The following is a 14,697-nucleotide window of genomic DNA, read 5'->3' as shown; positions in this document are numbered from 1 at the left end:
TTGCCCGTCAAGGGAGTCCAGTTGCTGAAACAGCAGCAGATACAGAGGCAGAGTCCAGGCTATATCAGAGATACCAATCAGCTGTTCTTTGTATAAACAGCTCAGTGGTTATGGATTTGGTGGTACAGTACCAGCAGTAGGCTTGGCATTCCTTGCTGGGGCAACAATATTGCCAGTGGCAGTTAGGCATTCATTCTGGACTGGCTGCAAGAGATTTTGAGCTGTATGATTAAGATGATAGTGACCAGAGGAGAATTCACCTTGGTGTGCTGCAGGGTACAGACACCTGGGAGCTGGCACTAAATGGCTACTGGAGCTGGAGTTGGACAGTGGTATTATGAGAGAAGTAACTTACTTCCTGGGGCTGCCATGAGACTTTATTTAGGAAAGCCATTTTGCTTGCTTCATCCATCATGTCTGATTCTTATAGTGAAGAGACTCAGAAGAACCAGGGCCTATCTTGTTTGTTCTATCCTTTCACTGCTCTGGAGTTGTATATCTTTATTATCTAAAAGCATAGTGAATGGAAGGACTAAGACTTAGGAGGCTTTTGATGAGAGATTTGGAGGAACTGGTATCCCTGAGGTGAATAGTTTGTTCCTCCCAGAATGAGAGTGATAAGGGTACAGGTTGGTTCACTTTAGCTTAGTAAGAGTGGTTATTTCTGACTCCTCTCCAGCCATCCAGGTAAGAGCAGGGTATCTAGGAGTTGGTGAGATGTGGGTGGTGGGTGGATTGATGAAGAATGGAGTGGTCTTGACTGGAGGCACTGATTGCTAGGCCTCAGACCTTCCAATTGGTTGGGAGGACTGTGGCATCTAGTTATATCATGGGGCCCCTTGATTGAAGGGAGAATGGGGGTTGGGGGAAAGTGTCATGTCAGGAGGAGAGAATAGGTAGATACATCACGGTAGTGATGGGAAGAAGGAGGTATGGTGGGAGGGCATGGGCCATTTGTGGGGAAGGGAGTTTCAGTGTTCAGTGTTGATGCCACATTGGAGCCCTCTATGCACTGCCCCAGTGCCTGGTCATTAGATCCCCAGTGGCTTCAGTTTCTGGATGTTGCTGCTGAATGCTTAGTTGGGCTATAATAAATGTCCCCTGATCCAAGATTTGCAGGGGGGGGGCAACATTCCATATGTAACTGGATGTGAGACCTTGGTCATGAAGTTGGGCTCTAGGGGTCAGATAGGATTGCTGCTAGTGTACCAGCCTCTCTGCTGCATAGGAGCCTCCCTATCTCAACTAGGATAGTCATAGAGTTGTTTAGGCCTATGGTACTAGGGGCTTCAATCTTCCTTCCTTGGGTGTGGATTCAGAGGTGGCTCAGTAGTTCATGACCTTCATGGCAACTGTGGACCTGATCCAAATCATCTCTGGCCCAACTCACAGTGGAGGTCATCCATTAGACTGATTTTTGTCTTGGGACAATGGCAACATGAATTGAATTTGGGGGATATTGTCATTAAACCCTTACCATGATCAGATTATTCCCTGTTGGTCTTAGAGTTCTTTCCATCTGCCCCCCACTGCAGGGAGGAAGAACCTATTTGATTGGTTCACCCCAGGCACCTAATGGACAGTGCTGGGTTCAAAAGGACCTTGGGATTCTTCTTGAGGTTCTGGGGCATAGTTCAACTGAGGCCTTAGTTGTAGCTTGGAATGAAGGAGCAACAACAGCCTTGTACCAAATCATGCTTATGTAGGTTTTCAAAGGAACTCCAGGTGACATAAAAGACACCAACAAACCTAGTTATGAGCAAAATGTAGATTATTTATTTTAGTGGTGCTTGCAGGGTAGGGGGTAGAATGATGAAAACAACATCAAGGCATCACAATACAAGTCTCATCCCTTTTGTAAATGGGTGAGGTTGCATGAATGTACAACAGTTGAAAAGCTTGCAAGCTCCTGTGAAAACTGCTGATTCCTTGTTTAGCACTACAGATGATGAAGAGCAGACTTAATGTCCTCAAAGCATATTGGATGACTACTGTATCTCCACTTGTTAGCAAAGTTATAACTGATATTAACACTATTATGAAATTTGTCTAGTGCAAACTCTTGCTGAAACAATTCATTTCAAATATTGAAACACATGCAAAAATCATTGGGGTTTACAAAGCATTCAAAATAGATGCTTTGCAACTTATGGGACCATGCACAAGCAGGTACTTCTTCCTAAATATACCAGCTATATCCTTTGGAAGGTTGAGGAGGCTGCTTTAACAATTTGAAGAGGTACATAACACATGCTGTTTGGTGTTGTGAAGCATCTCTTTTGGATGTGTTATGTTTCTCTAGATCACAAAACTTTATGAAAAGCAGCTGTTTTAACTAATAAAGGGCAAGATAGTTCTCAAGTAATAGCCATCTGGGTCATGTTGGAAGAAAAAAAACTGACAACAATAGATGAGGTCACTGTTATATGTGTGATGATTAATTCACTACAAATATATTGCAAATATATTCTCCTTTTCTCTCCTTACGTTGATTAAACCAAGTAGCTACTCTCCAAATTCTAATCCCATATAGATGGATTTCCAGAACAAAAGTAGAATGTATTTGGTATCATAAAACACTTGTTTGTATAATCTAATAAAACTCATTGGAGAGAAAGATTTAGAACATGAAGTGTTATGCTATAAATAGCCAGCACACATTATCCAAATTTTGTTTTAAAGACAAGACTAGAAACTAAAGCTCCTACCTGTCAATTTTCTCTCCTGCTCTGTAAAGTGTGTTTAGATATGCTGGAAGTCTATGATGTGATTTTAAGAATTATCTTTATTTCTAACAACGTTAGAAATTTTATTTCAGAACTCTTACAACATTATCCGAAGAACTCAAAAAACACTATTCCAGCTCATCCATTTGTCTCTTGTTCCTTTCTTGCCCCCCACTAGTGATAAAATCTCACATCCGAAAGGGTTTTGCCCAATGCCAGTTCAATTCTCTCAGAGAAGCTCTGCAAACTTTTATATCAACGTCTCAGTTACATGAATATTGCACAAATATATCATACAGAATCCTTATTCTGATTACAGCACAGCTGAAATAAGCATCCAAAACTCTTTGGTGGGCAAAATCTTTTTTGGCTGGCAAAAAAGGAACAAGAGCCCTCCATTTTCTCTTGGGATTTTTCCCTGCTCAGTACCATCATTGTGTCTAGTTGTACGTTGCCCCTCACAATATTTATGTCTTGCAGCTTGATAAGCCATCTATATTATCAAGCTCATGAAAAGCTCTTTTCTTCTCATCATTTCTGATAGTATATTTTCATTTAAGCGTAAGTATTATTGCAAGATAGCCAAAAGATGTGGACAACCTTGAGTATTTTATCTACATACTTGTCTCACATTTTAAAGAGGCAAGGTTGGGCTTTTTTTTTTTAAATGTCATGGAGGGGACAATACATTATCATTCCTACTTTATCTCTCTGATACTTTGCTGTTTTCAGCTGTTCTATTTCAAGTCTTCTGGAAGCTGGACCTAGGAATCATTCTTAAAGCGCAGAATAGAGTGAAATAAAATAAAAAAGAAGGGTGAGAGTTCTTTTTACTACACTGTTTTTTTTTAATTTTTCCAACCACAGAAACCATACTTAAACAAACAAACAAACAAACAAAAATCCTAGAACCCCTGCTCCAGCAAAGCTCTAGTGATAGAAAATTGGCAATAAAACAAAACTTGTGCTGGTTGGAGTGTGTGTGTATATGTGTGTGTGTTGTGACTGTGTGTTATTTGAATTTCACAAAAATGGATTCCACAATTACTGTGCCAGAAAGTTCCTCCACTTATTGTAACTATAAAAAGTAAAATATTTATTGTAAAGGCAATATTAACATATCCAATATACAAAAATTAAAACCTGAATTTCACAATTACTTGGGATGTTAATGTTTTAACCAAAGAAATGTTCAATGACTGATATGATTGCTTTTCCTTTTAAAAAAATGTTATGGACACGCCTGGCTTCATTTGATTGAACTTTTTTTCCCCATTAGTCTCTCAAAGTACCCCATCAAGTTCTTGTAGAATCCCAGAGTTAAACATAACACAGTTTGAAAAAAAACTGCATTATACATTTCTTTGCACTGAAAAGATAGACTTCTTCCCATCTTTCTTTACATATGTACTCTCACATACATTTGAATTTCTAGACATTCATTAAGTAATCTTCAGATCTTGCTCACATTGAAAACTATAGAAAATAAATCATTGGCTAACTTCATACAACCCATTAAGTCACATACATACATACAAAACCATCTTACTCCTATGAAAGCTTTCCTGAATTCATTGTGTTATCCAGAAAAAGGTGTCATTGCTGATTTGTGGATATTGAAATTAAGGTTGAATCAGATTGAATTCTAATTTTCACACACACACATGAGTTAACTCTAGATGAAATGACACAATGTGACTTTAGCCCCCATCCCTTGTTAGCAAGTCATGTGAGCCTGGGATGGATGGGAAATGGCACTGTGCACATGCTTATTAGTCTATCAATATGAGCACAACTGTATCTTATATGTAATCAGCCACTCTGCCTTTGCAACAAACCATGGCTTCATGCTATGTGAAAACCTAGCTATTGGCTGTTCCTGCTACATCCAGTTACCAGTCCCAGTCCTGATTAGTACTTCCTGGAAGGCTAGGGAAATATTGTAATCTAAGGACAGTGGATTTTGTTCCCTAGTCTACTGAAAAGCAAATCCATATGAGTTGGACTCACGTACTTCAGTAAGCCATGGTTTAATTATGGTTTAAGTAAACTGCCATTGGCTGGCTTCACACAATATGTGAAGCCAAAACCAACCAAACTACAGGACTTAGGGTGAAGTGTGAAATGCAACACCAGCCATCTGGAATTAAAGAGCTATTGAAGATGAATAGCAGGCAGTGAAATTGGTACTGAATTCCATCCTCCTTGTTAAATACTTGCATGAGAAGTAAGATCACTTTTCCCTTCAAAGGAGGGAAATTTAAGGTCCCCCCACCCCTCTTCTTCTATAGTTTCTATAGTTTCTACTGCTGGTTTATGAGTAGTGATGATAGCTATTAAAAGGTCTAAGAACTCCATCAGCCTCACTTCCTGAAAATGAGTTCTTCAGCTAAAGGCATGACCTATTTAGAAGTGCTTAAGATACAGTAATGATAAAATGTCAGCAGGGCAGAATGAGCAATGACAGCTTTGAAATTTATCTCATCTTAAGCTGAAAAAGCTGGGGGATGATGGTACTTGTGCACAGCTTTCAGGAAACAGTCTTCTGGGCTGCCAAATAGTCTTGTACACTTGAAAAGACATTAGAGATTAGGCATGCCTTTGAAACCCATGACGAATGCAACATTATTTTCCTTTTGTGATCAGAGCATTTCTTTTGATCTTGTCCTCTTCTCAACTTGTTAGTGACTATCCAAATTGTAGCCTTTTTGATCAAAGGAACAATGGACTATTTTCACATGGCATGAAAAGTGATCTAACTGCTTTTGCAAACACAGAGCAAACTGTCAATCAGAAATTCAATGGGAGGCTTTTCAAGAGGGAATTCAGCTGCTTGCTCACCACCTGGGCATCCTTTCAGTATCATTTTCAAAATTTGCATAAACATCTTCTGGGATGGATTGCCCTGATTTCACATTGAGTGAAAGGACTAATTATTGTGATATACTATAAGATCTGGATGGGCAGGGTTCACATACAATTCTCTGGTTGCCCCTGTTCTTAGATCCAAATTACAAGAAAAGGTAGAGAGCTGTTATATTTGCTGTTTCCTCAAATCTTAGCAAGTGGGAACTGTGAGTATAGTAGTGGAGCCTGTGTTGAGACTGTGCAGAGTTTAAGCTCCTTCCACTCTTTTCGCTCCATTGGTTAACCCAGTGCATTAAGAGGGATGTTTTGGGTTAGTGCATTACGCAACCCAGTTGCTGTAGTTTGTAAATGGTGTAACATTACATAAACCCAGATAATGGGGGTTCATTCAATACACCATTATTCAGCAAACTATGATTTAGTGCACTGCATTCAGAGCTCTGAATCTCAAAGTGCTTCATCTCCAGCTTACATGCCACTCACTCCTGTTGCTTTCTAAATTATAATGATTACTGGATTCTTGAAAGATGTTTAGCAAAGCAAAGCACGGTGAAGCCAGCATTTGTGGGGCTTTCCCTCCCTCAAAGGACCTGAAATATGGCAGATGGTTCTGTGTGTCTGCTTCTGTCCCATCACTTGTATACTTGTAAATAAAGCAGCTATTGCATTCTGTTGTTACCCCTCAGGCACTACTCGACTTACTACATTTTTAAAGATTCTGTTAATTTTTTATAAATATGGTAAGTTGGCACGATGAGCAAATCTCCAGCTTCATCTTTATTTACAAAAGTACCACCGAGTCCCATATGGACTATTTAGGCATTCTTAGAAAATAGTAGTTCTAGCCAAGTATGTTGTTTGGAAATATGCCCAACTGGGTTGGAGGAGGAGAAATGATAGGAAGACTAGATTTCTGTTGGAAGATTAGAAACGGGGGCATCTTAGCACTGTGCTGTCTGAGAAACTCCACAAACAACATGCTCGCCCATAGTGGCCATTTTGTGAGAACATCCATAACATGCTCTCAAAGTTGAAAGTTGGCCCACTTGCCCCAGAAGTTAGGAAAATGTGCTTTAGTGTTTGTTCGTTCCAAGGAGATAAAGCTGGGTACCTTTTGGGAATCATCATCATCCTTCTTGTTCAAGGAAGTGAAAGGCATCTGCCCGTATGAAACGTAATGTTTGTAAAAGCAATAAATAAATTGTGGTTTAGGTGGTTTGAAAAATATTTTCTGTTCTGAGTTACATTGGATGAGGTAGATGACTCATTCAAAAAAGTGGAATCACATGTAATGAATATATATTTAAGTTTTTGTTTTTGAAAAAAAAATACATTTCATATTTCAGTTAACTTTTTTACATTTGCAAATTGGGAAAAATTGAAGTAAAGCTGAAACAAATACAACTCACAAATCCCACCCTGGCACTCTTCTCTGTTAAAAAGAAATAGCAAAGTCTGTGTCTTTAGACATAATTAAGGTTATTAGGGAAAATACTAAGCACTTCCAACTAACTATCGGCTGTTTGTGACAAATGCAGATCTAACAGTATATTGCTGTAAGTTAATGCTGGGCTAAGAACTTTTCTGCATTTTTCTTATCAGTTTTCATTTAATATGGTGATAGGAAGTTTTATTTTTTATTTATTTATTTATTTATATTATTTTATTTAAATTATTTCAAAGAGAAAAGTATTTTGGAGAAAGTAAGAAATGGAATATGATGTTCTTGTACTTAGTTAAAAGAGGCCAAAATAATGTAAATATCCTGCTTTTCACTAGGGGTGACACCAAGGGGTGTCTCAGACAAGCCAAGTTGTTGTCAAAATGATGAAATGTGCATTGTGATATCATGATGCAAGCATGAAAGGAACAGAGTTTATATCGCAACATGCATTCATTTATTCCCCTTTACCTTTCACTGCCCCCCCACCCCGCATTCACCCCTATGTACAATCATCTCCCCAACAAACTTCAGCGTCCTTAGCTTCCCAAACTTTGGTTAAATCCCAAGGGAAGATATAATGAAGGGCCTTCCTCCACAAAGTTTTTTCAGTAGCAATGTTACTGTCACTATTAAATGAGAGCCTATGGCTTTTCCTTCTCTTGGAGAAATTCAGAAAAAAATTTGATCTTATTTCTCTGCCCACACATTTGACCAAGTATAATATTTATTTCCATCCAACTCCTGCAAGGATAGCTTTATATTTTTCTCACACAGAAAGAAACAGAACAGAACATAAACAGACAGAACATAACAATTAAAAAAGAAAAGAGAATAGAAACTGGGAACCAATTTGGTGTAGTGGAAAGGTGCTACACTACAAACTGGGAGACCATGAAAGCCAGCTGGTGGTGACTTTGGCTTGCTCTCTCAATCCACCTCCCAGGGTTGTTGTTGGGGAGAAAATAGGAAGTAGGAGCATTACGTACACTGCCTGGAATTGTACAAAGTAACACCAGAATATAAATATAATAATACAAAAAAATAAAATAGTATGATTATTTGCAGTATTGTAATCTCATTTCATTTACTGATATAAACATTTGATCAGGTAGGAAGCAATTAGCCTGATTGTGCCCCAGCAAGAGTTGTCCACTGCTATGGAATTCTAAAAACTTACCACATTATTTCGGTAAACTTTCCTAGCCAACTTTCAAATGGCAGTAATGATGCAGCTACTGTTCCAATGCTACTTGGCTCTAGAAACAGCTGACAGGCTGTCCCTAGTGTATGTTATTTCAGCTGAGGAATAGACAGATGTAGAGGCAGAACCTTCAGCTGGGCAAATTCATAATCTTTTCCAAAGCTGGCTCACTGACTCTTTCTACCCATTTTCGTAAACTATCACCTTGCAACGGGGCAAGAATTTGTCCTATGGATTGCCAGCCATAGGCCTAGTGTTTATATCTCCCATTCCTGAGAGCTATTAAAACTAGTGCATAATCTCTACTGTGTGGTCTTTTAATTTTTTAATGTCATTTAATTTTTTTTTTTAAATATGAAATTTCTAGGCTGCCCACTCCAAACAACTCTGGGCAGCTTCACAGAATTTAAAAACAACAGTAGTGCACAATAAAAAAAACACACTTAAAACAGTGACCGTTAAAGGAACCCAACCATCCCTCCATATCCTTACAACCAACAGGTCCCATCCATCTACAGTATCTCAGCCCAAGGCTTGAGGGAAATGCCAGGTTTTAAAAGAATGCTTAAAGATGGGCAATGTGGAAGCCATGTGGCTCTCTGAGGGAAGACAATTTGAAAGAGAGAAGAAAACTGTAAAGAATTTTCATTGTATACTACAAACCCCTGTAGCCCTCTTTTTAAACAATTATTTTATATTTAGAATATGTTATTAAAGAACTAAACTGCTGGTGTTAATTCTTTATTTAGAAAGCAGTATGGTGTCATAAATAGATTTTACAAAATCCAGATAACCACTAGAAGATTGTGGCAGTGCTTTTGACACTATCTTGTGTCTAGAAAAGATAAATCTTATTACATTCTTTTCCAAGAGGCAGTGTTATTAAAAATAGACTAAGCTAGTCACAAGATGCATTATCAGATGCCTTTATTGTTTTACCCTACCAGTTAAAGAAATATTGACTTTTCTATATAACCAATGTGGATGTTGCATTTCTTGATTCCAAATGTCTTAAAGCAAGATTCTGTTCTGATAGAAATGGGGTTCAAAGATAGGAATCATAAGAAATGTGTGATACTTAATCACTCTGAAACTGGCAGTTTTAATTAATTCATTATATTGATTTATATACTGCTTCCCAGGTCAAAGGAAAATAATCTGTTTGAAAAGTACCTTAAGACTTTGAATGGCCTTAAATCAGAAAAGATTTAAGGGCTTTGCTAAAATGTAAAATGAAAAATGGTACAGACATTGCTAATTGTAGGCTATTTTGGCGATATGATTGCTGTTTAGTTTTACATAAATCTAAGTCACATTAGAAATATTTTAGAAATATTGCACGCTGTATTTGTTTATTTAGTTAAAAGATTTATATAGCCACCCATCTTACGTAGCATAACTCTGGCAGCTTACAAACCATAATAAAACAATGAAAAGGATAAAACCAACATAAAAACTTCTGGTACCCCCAAAAACAGCACAGCCCTCATCCCTGACAGACAATTTTACTGGGCGCAGCCTTACCCTGTCCTAATGCTTATGGGAAAAGCCAACACTTTTCAGAGGCTAGGAGGGTTGGGGCCTGCTGGATCTCAGGGGGAAGAGTGTTCCAAAGGGCAGGGGTTGCTACTGAGAAGCGTGCTGCCTACGTCCCATTGGAGGGCAACATTTAAGAGAAAGGACCTGGAGCGCATTCACCCTCTTGGACATGGTAGAGCAGGCAGATACTCTAAAGGAGTGGGGATCCCACAAATAAACTGGCCTTGTGATATTCAGGGCTTTAAAGGTGATAACCAGCACCTTGCAATGTATTTGGAAAAGAACTGGAAGCCAGTGCAGCTCACACAGCAGCAATGTAACATGGGCAAACCACGAGGCACCCAAAACTGTGCACACTGCTGCATTATGGGCCACTTGCAATTTCCAGATGGTCTTCAAAGGCAGCCCATACAAAGCACATTGCAGGAAAACAACTGGAAAGTGTTCAGGGCACAAAGGACCATGGGCAAGGCCTCCCAGCCCAGGAATGCCCACAATTGGCACACAAAATGGATCTGTGCAAAGCTGTCCTTAGCCACAGCTGCCACTTGCTCCTTTAGCAGGAGCCATGAGTTCAAGAGGACCATCAAGTTGTGCACCAACTCTGCCCAGGGGAGTGCAACCCCAGCAAGAGTCAAAGATGATATCTCACCAGATCCAGGGGGTCCAAAAATCCAGAACGACTCCTTGCTAGCGTTGAGTTGAGGCTGGTTCCTCCTGATCCAAACCCTTACAGCCTCCATGCACTGAGCCAAAACCAGAACAGTGTCACTTGGTTGGCCAGGGGTAGAAATGTATAACTGGGAATCATCAGCAAGATATGAACCCCATAGCAGTGGATGACTTCTCCCACTGGCCTCATGTAGATTAACATCTACATTAACATTAACAAGAGGATGTGTGAAGATACAAGCCTCAAGGCACACCACATTGCACGGGACTAGGGTTTGACCTTTTCCATCTCCCCCCCCCCCCCCCACAACTGACTGGAACAGAGGAGAGAGAACCACTGCAGAACAGTGCCTCCCACTCCCAACCCCCAGAGCTGGTGCAGAAGGATATCATAGTAGATGGTTTCAAATGCCACTGAGAGATCCAGGAGGGCCAGGATGGTTTCACCACTCTTAACCCAAGCCCTCCACAAGTCATCCCCAAGCATAACCAACACTCTCTCAGTGCTGTAGCTTGGCCTGAACCTGACTGAAAAGGTTATAATTACACTGAGTCAGATATTTATGCCATGTAATTTAATTTAATTTTTTTTTTACCAAAGAGGTACCTATGGTTCTCTAGATGTTGTTAGACTTCAATTCCCATCCACTCCAGCCAGGATTGGATCAAGAATGATGGGAAATATAGTCAAACATCAGTATCACAAGTTCCATATCCTTATTGTACACTGGTTGTAACTCTCCAGGAAATTGTCTTACAATAAAAATGTTAAGTATATGCAGGAGGCATTTTTATAGTAAACATACTCACTTGTAGTATCTAATTGTATTGTTATTCATCATATTTATATCTACCCCTGCTTTAAATGCTAACTGGACTTGAACGAGCCCTGAATGCTCTGGCCAGTTACTGCTCTGAGGAAGCACTTGAAATCAACTATAGCAAAACTAAGATCTTGATCTTTGCAAAGACACCTAAACTGCATGCCTGGAGGATAAATGGCCAGAATATTGAACAAGTAAAATCCTTTAAATACTTGGGCATGGTTTTCCATAGCTCCACTAAACACAGTGCACACCAAAATTATGCCACACAAAATGCTCAAAAAACAGTGGCCGCAATGCCATCCTTTCATTTTACCAGAGGAGCACAGCATATCCCAGCAGCACGGAAGCTATATTCAGCTAAGGCTTCTGTACAACTACTCTTTGGTACCCAGCTAGAACCTTACCCTTCCTTTACTCCTCAGGAAAGGGTTCAATCCTAATTCATAAGGGCTATAGTCCAGGGAGTCCCCTGCGTTCCAGCTGTAGTATTAAGGAGGGAGACAGGGTTGTCTAAAGTCAAAATAGGTGCATGGACTTGTATTATACCTCATTGGCTGAAATTACTGCTTTTTCCCAAAGGTTTGAGTTCTTTCCTTATTGAGGACAATTTAAATAAGTATGGTTCAGGATCATATTATAAAAACTTCAACATCTTGGCTTCTCCAGGGAGGTGTTCCTAATGATGGGCTATGAGCGTGCACAGTGCATTTAAATAACATATCAAAAATCTGGAAGTCCAACAGTACCAGTCTGCTGTACCTAAGAATGTTTTTTTTGATCAGTCAAGCCCCTTTTTATAAACCAGTGAGATACTTACATTACCTAACTGTCTCCAAATTACAAAAGGCACTAACTCTAGCACGCTGCAATGCTCTTCCCACAGCAGTTTTGAAGGGCCGATACAAAAAAGTCCCTCATGAGCTGAGATTGTGCCCCTGTGGAGAAAGGGTTATTGAAACTACAGCTCATGTCCTGCTGTACTGTACCCTCTATAAGGACTCACGGACCCATTTTATAACTCCCTATTTGGTAAAATACCTGGGAAATTCTGATCTTTTTTATGTACAGTTGTTGCTATCTGATCAGTGTGATTCAGTTTCTTTGAACAAAGCTAAATTTTGTTACACTGTCTGTAAAATTAGGGAGACTTTGATTGCCCACTGATGATCCCACCATTAACTGTAATATATTGTCATGTTTTGTTTCATTTCATTTTTAGTGCATTTTATTTGTAATTCTGGTCTGTGACCATAATAAAATATTGATTGATATGCAGAGAAAGAGATTAAGGCCTCTGCTCTGGATTTGCCTGCAGTATAGGATGTATAGTCTCTGTGTTTAGCTTTTGAACTTGGTAGTTGTTGCCCTCATACATCCAGAATAAGAATACTTTTGAGGGCAAAATAGCAGAGAAACAAGAAATTTCTATAGTTCCAAATTGTTGGTTGGGTTGGTTCATTAAACGTTTCACCGTCTGGCTCTGGAAAGTGCATTGTCCACAGTACAATGTGTGCCTGTTGTTTGTGTCTTGGGAGTTTTTTTGTACAGACTAGGGGAAATTTTCAAACACCAACATTAAAAAGGAGGATGCAGCTATGGTACGTGGGATGCTGAGTCAATACTAGAAGAAAGAAAAACTTTCAATCAGGATCTTGTTGCTTGTTAACACTTTTCAAAACCCACAGCAGAATATTGCCTTTTTATACTTCTTGTTGGTCTGAAATGTAGTGTGTGACTGTCAACACCTTCTGGATAGTTTTGACAACCTAGCCAAGGATGGATTTCAGCTGCAGGGTTACTTTCAGCTAGGAAAATAAAAAGGAATATTTAGTCTTCTTGTTCTGCTTAGTTTTGCTTCATAATAATTTTACAGCATGGGTGGGAAATCTGCGATTCTCTAAAAGTTGTGTCATTGGAAGTTGTGCCAGCTGTGGCTGCTGGAGTTTGTAGTTCAGAATCTGGAGAAATACCATACAAGTTTATAAGATAGAGAGCCCTATGTTAGAATTGTGGTATATCAGTTTTGTTGCTCTATACATTTTTATTTGCAAAGAATAAAAAAAAATCATTGGGAGCTGTGTTTTCAGTGGGAAAATAAATGTGACTGATCTAAGTGATGTATGAATACTATGTTTCATAGGAGAGCAGAAAGACTACAGCTTGTTATTCTTATAATAACATTATTATAATTGCCTACAGCAATTGTGTGCAGCTACTGATACCTGCAAATGAAAGAAAAAACAATTTCCTTTAAACTATAAATAACACAATCTAAAAGCTTCAGAAGGCCCCTGAAGCATCTACATAATTTGTGCCTGACACATAATTTTTGCTCTGACAAATCAATAAATATACAAAAAGTAATCATTTAATATAAAAAGTAATAATTTAATATGTAGTAATCCATTTAATGTGTACAAATTTAATAAATGTAGCTTTTTGGAGCATAGCCCTTGCACACTACTCAAAAATCAGTGTGGGTATTTGCCTGATCATGGTATGCACCCCATCTGAACATTGTATGCACCCCTTCTTAAGCTCAACCCTTCTTTACTGTCCCCGAATACTTTCTTAGTAAGAGACCCAATATAGTTTCTCCTCATTTGTGAAAACCCAAATCCTACACAGGGCTCATTTTTTTCAACTACTTTCTTCTGCTGGAATAACTTAGCAGGTAGACTATTCAAAAAGCATATTAACATGAGCAGAAATAATGTGTAAAAATGGCTTTTTTTATTTGCTTGGCTAAAAAATAGCAAACACATCTTGTCTAGATAGGAATAGAATATCTGACCTAAGCTGCTTCTTCTAGAAGTGTTCACAATAGTAAACTATTTGCAGTCATATCTGTGCTTCTAATGCTAGACATCTTCACTTATTTTCATTCCAACAGGAGTGGGCATTCAGTATGTGCATCAAGGGCATTTAAAGATCCAGTGAAATTCATTTCCATTAAATAAGATTCTGGCCAAGGAATCATTTTGCTTGAAAGGATATTGAAGAAGATAAATTCCAAAATAGCTACTGACTCTAGTTTGTTTCCAGTTAGTTCTTTACAACCTATTCTGTTCTTAACAGCCAAGTACATCTGGGATCCCCTTCTCACATGAACCATCCCCTTCATATGGATTTGCCCGAAAGACCTCTTGCCAAGGTCTACTTCCTACAAAAAGGCGGCACTTAGTTACTGGAGTCTTTTCCATGGTGGCATCCTACCTCTGAAAATACCTTTTCTGAAAAATGATCTCAGTAAGCATACATTGAAAAGTTATTTTTCCCAGGTTATATAGATGTTTTAATCAAGTCGTTTGTTGCAATGGCTGGTCAGATGTTGAAGATTTCCTGAATCACATTGAATAGTTGAAGGCTGAAACAGACAAAATTACAAGTTAGCTGCTAAAATCCTCTCTTTTAACACAG

The 14,697-nt window shown here is 38.9% G+C and overlaps 1 protein-coding gene across 2 annotated transcripts in view; it reads right to left on the bottom strand.

Moving 5' to 3' along the window:
- The window catches only part of TRAT1 (T cell receptor associated transmembrane adaptor 1), a 131,657-nt gene extending 120,969 nt beyond the window's left edge, over positions 1 to 10,688 (bottom strand). The window contains exon 1 of one of the 2 annotated variants that reach the window (XM_088144497.1): positions 10,431 to 10,688. In XM_088144497.1, coding sequence (XP_088000623.1) covers positions 10,431 to 10,521 — 91 coding nt within the window. In that variant the 5' untranslated portion in view covers positions 10,522 to 10,688. Of the gene's footprint in view, positions 1 to 8,215; positions 8,295 to 10,430 lie in introns of those variants that run through there. The other variant, XM_088144498.1, reaches the window with a different exon arrangement.
- Between the last annotated feature and the right edge of the window lie 4,009 nt (positions 10,689 to 14,697).

Source organism: Python bivittatus, unplaced genomic scaffold (genome assembly GCF_059951505.1).
Source record: "Python bivittatus isolate LINGU-HERP-01145 unplaced genomic scaffold, Pbiv_v1 ctg000350_np1212, whole genome shotgun sequence".
NCBI lineage: Eukaryota > Metazoa > Chordata > Lepidosauria > Squamata > Pythonidae > Python > Python bivittatus.
Note: the sequence above shows the minus strand (reverse complement) of the source record. Positions and strands in the feature narration are given on the sequence as shown.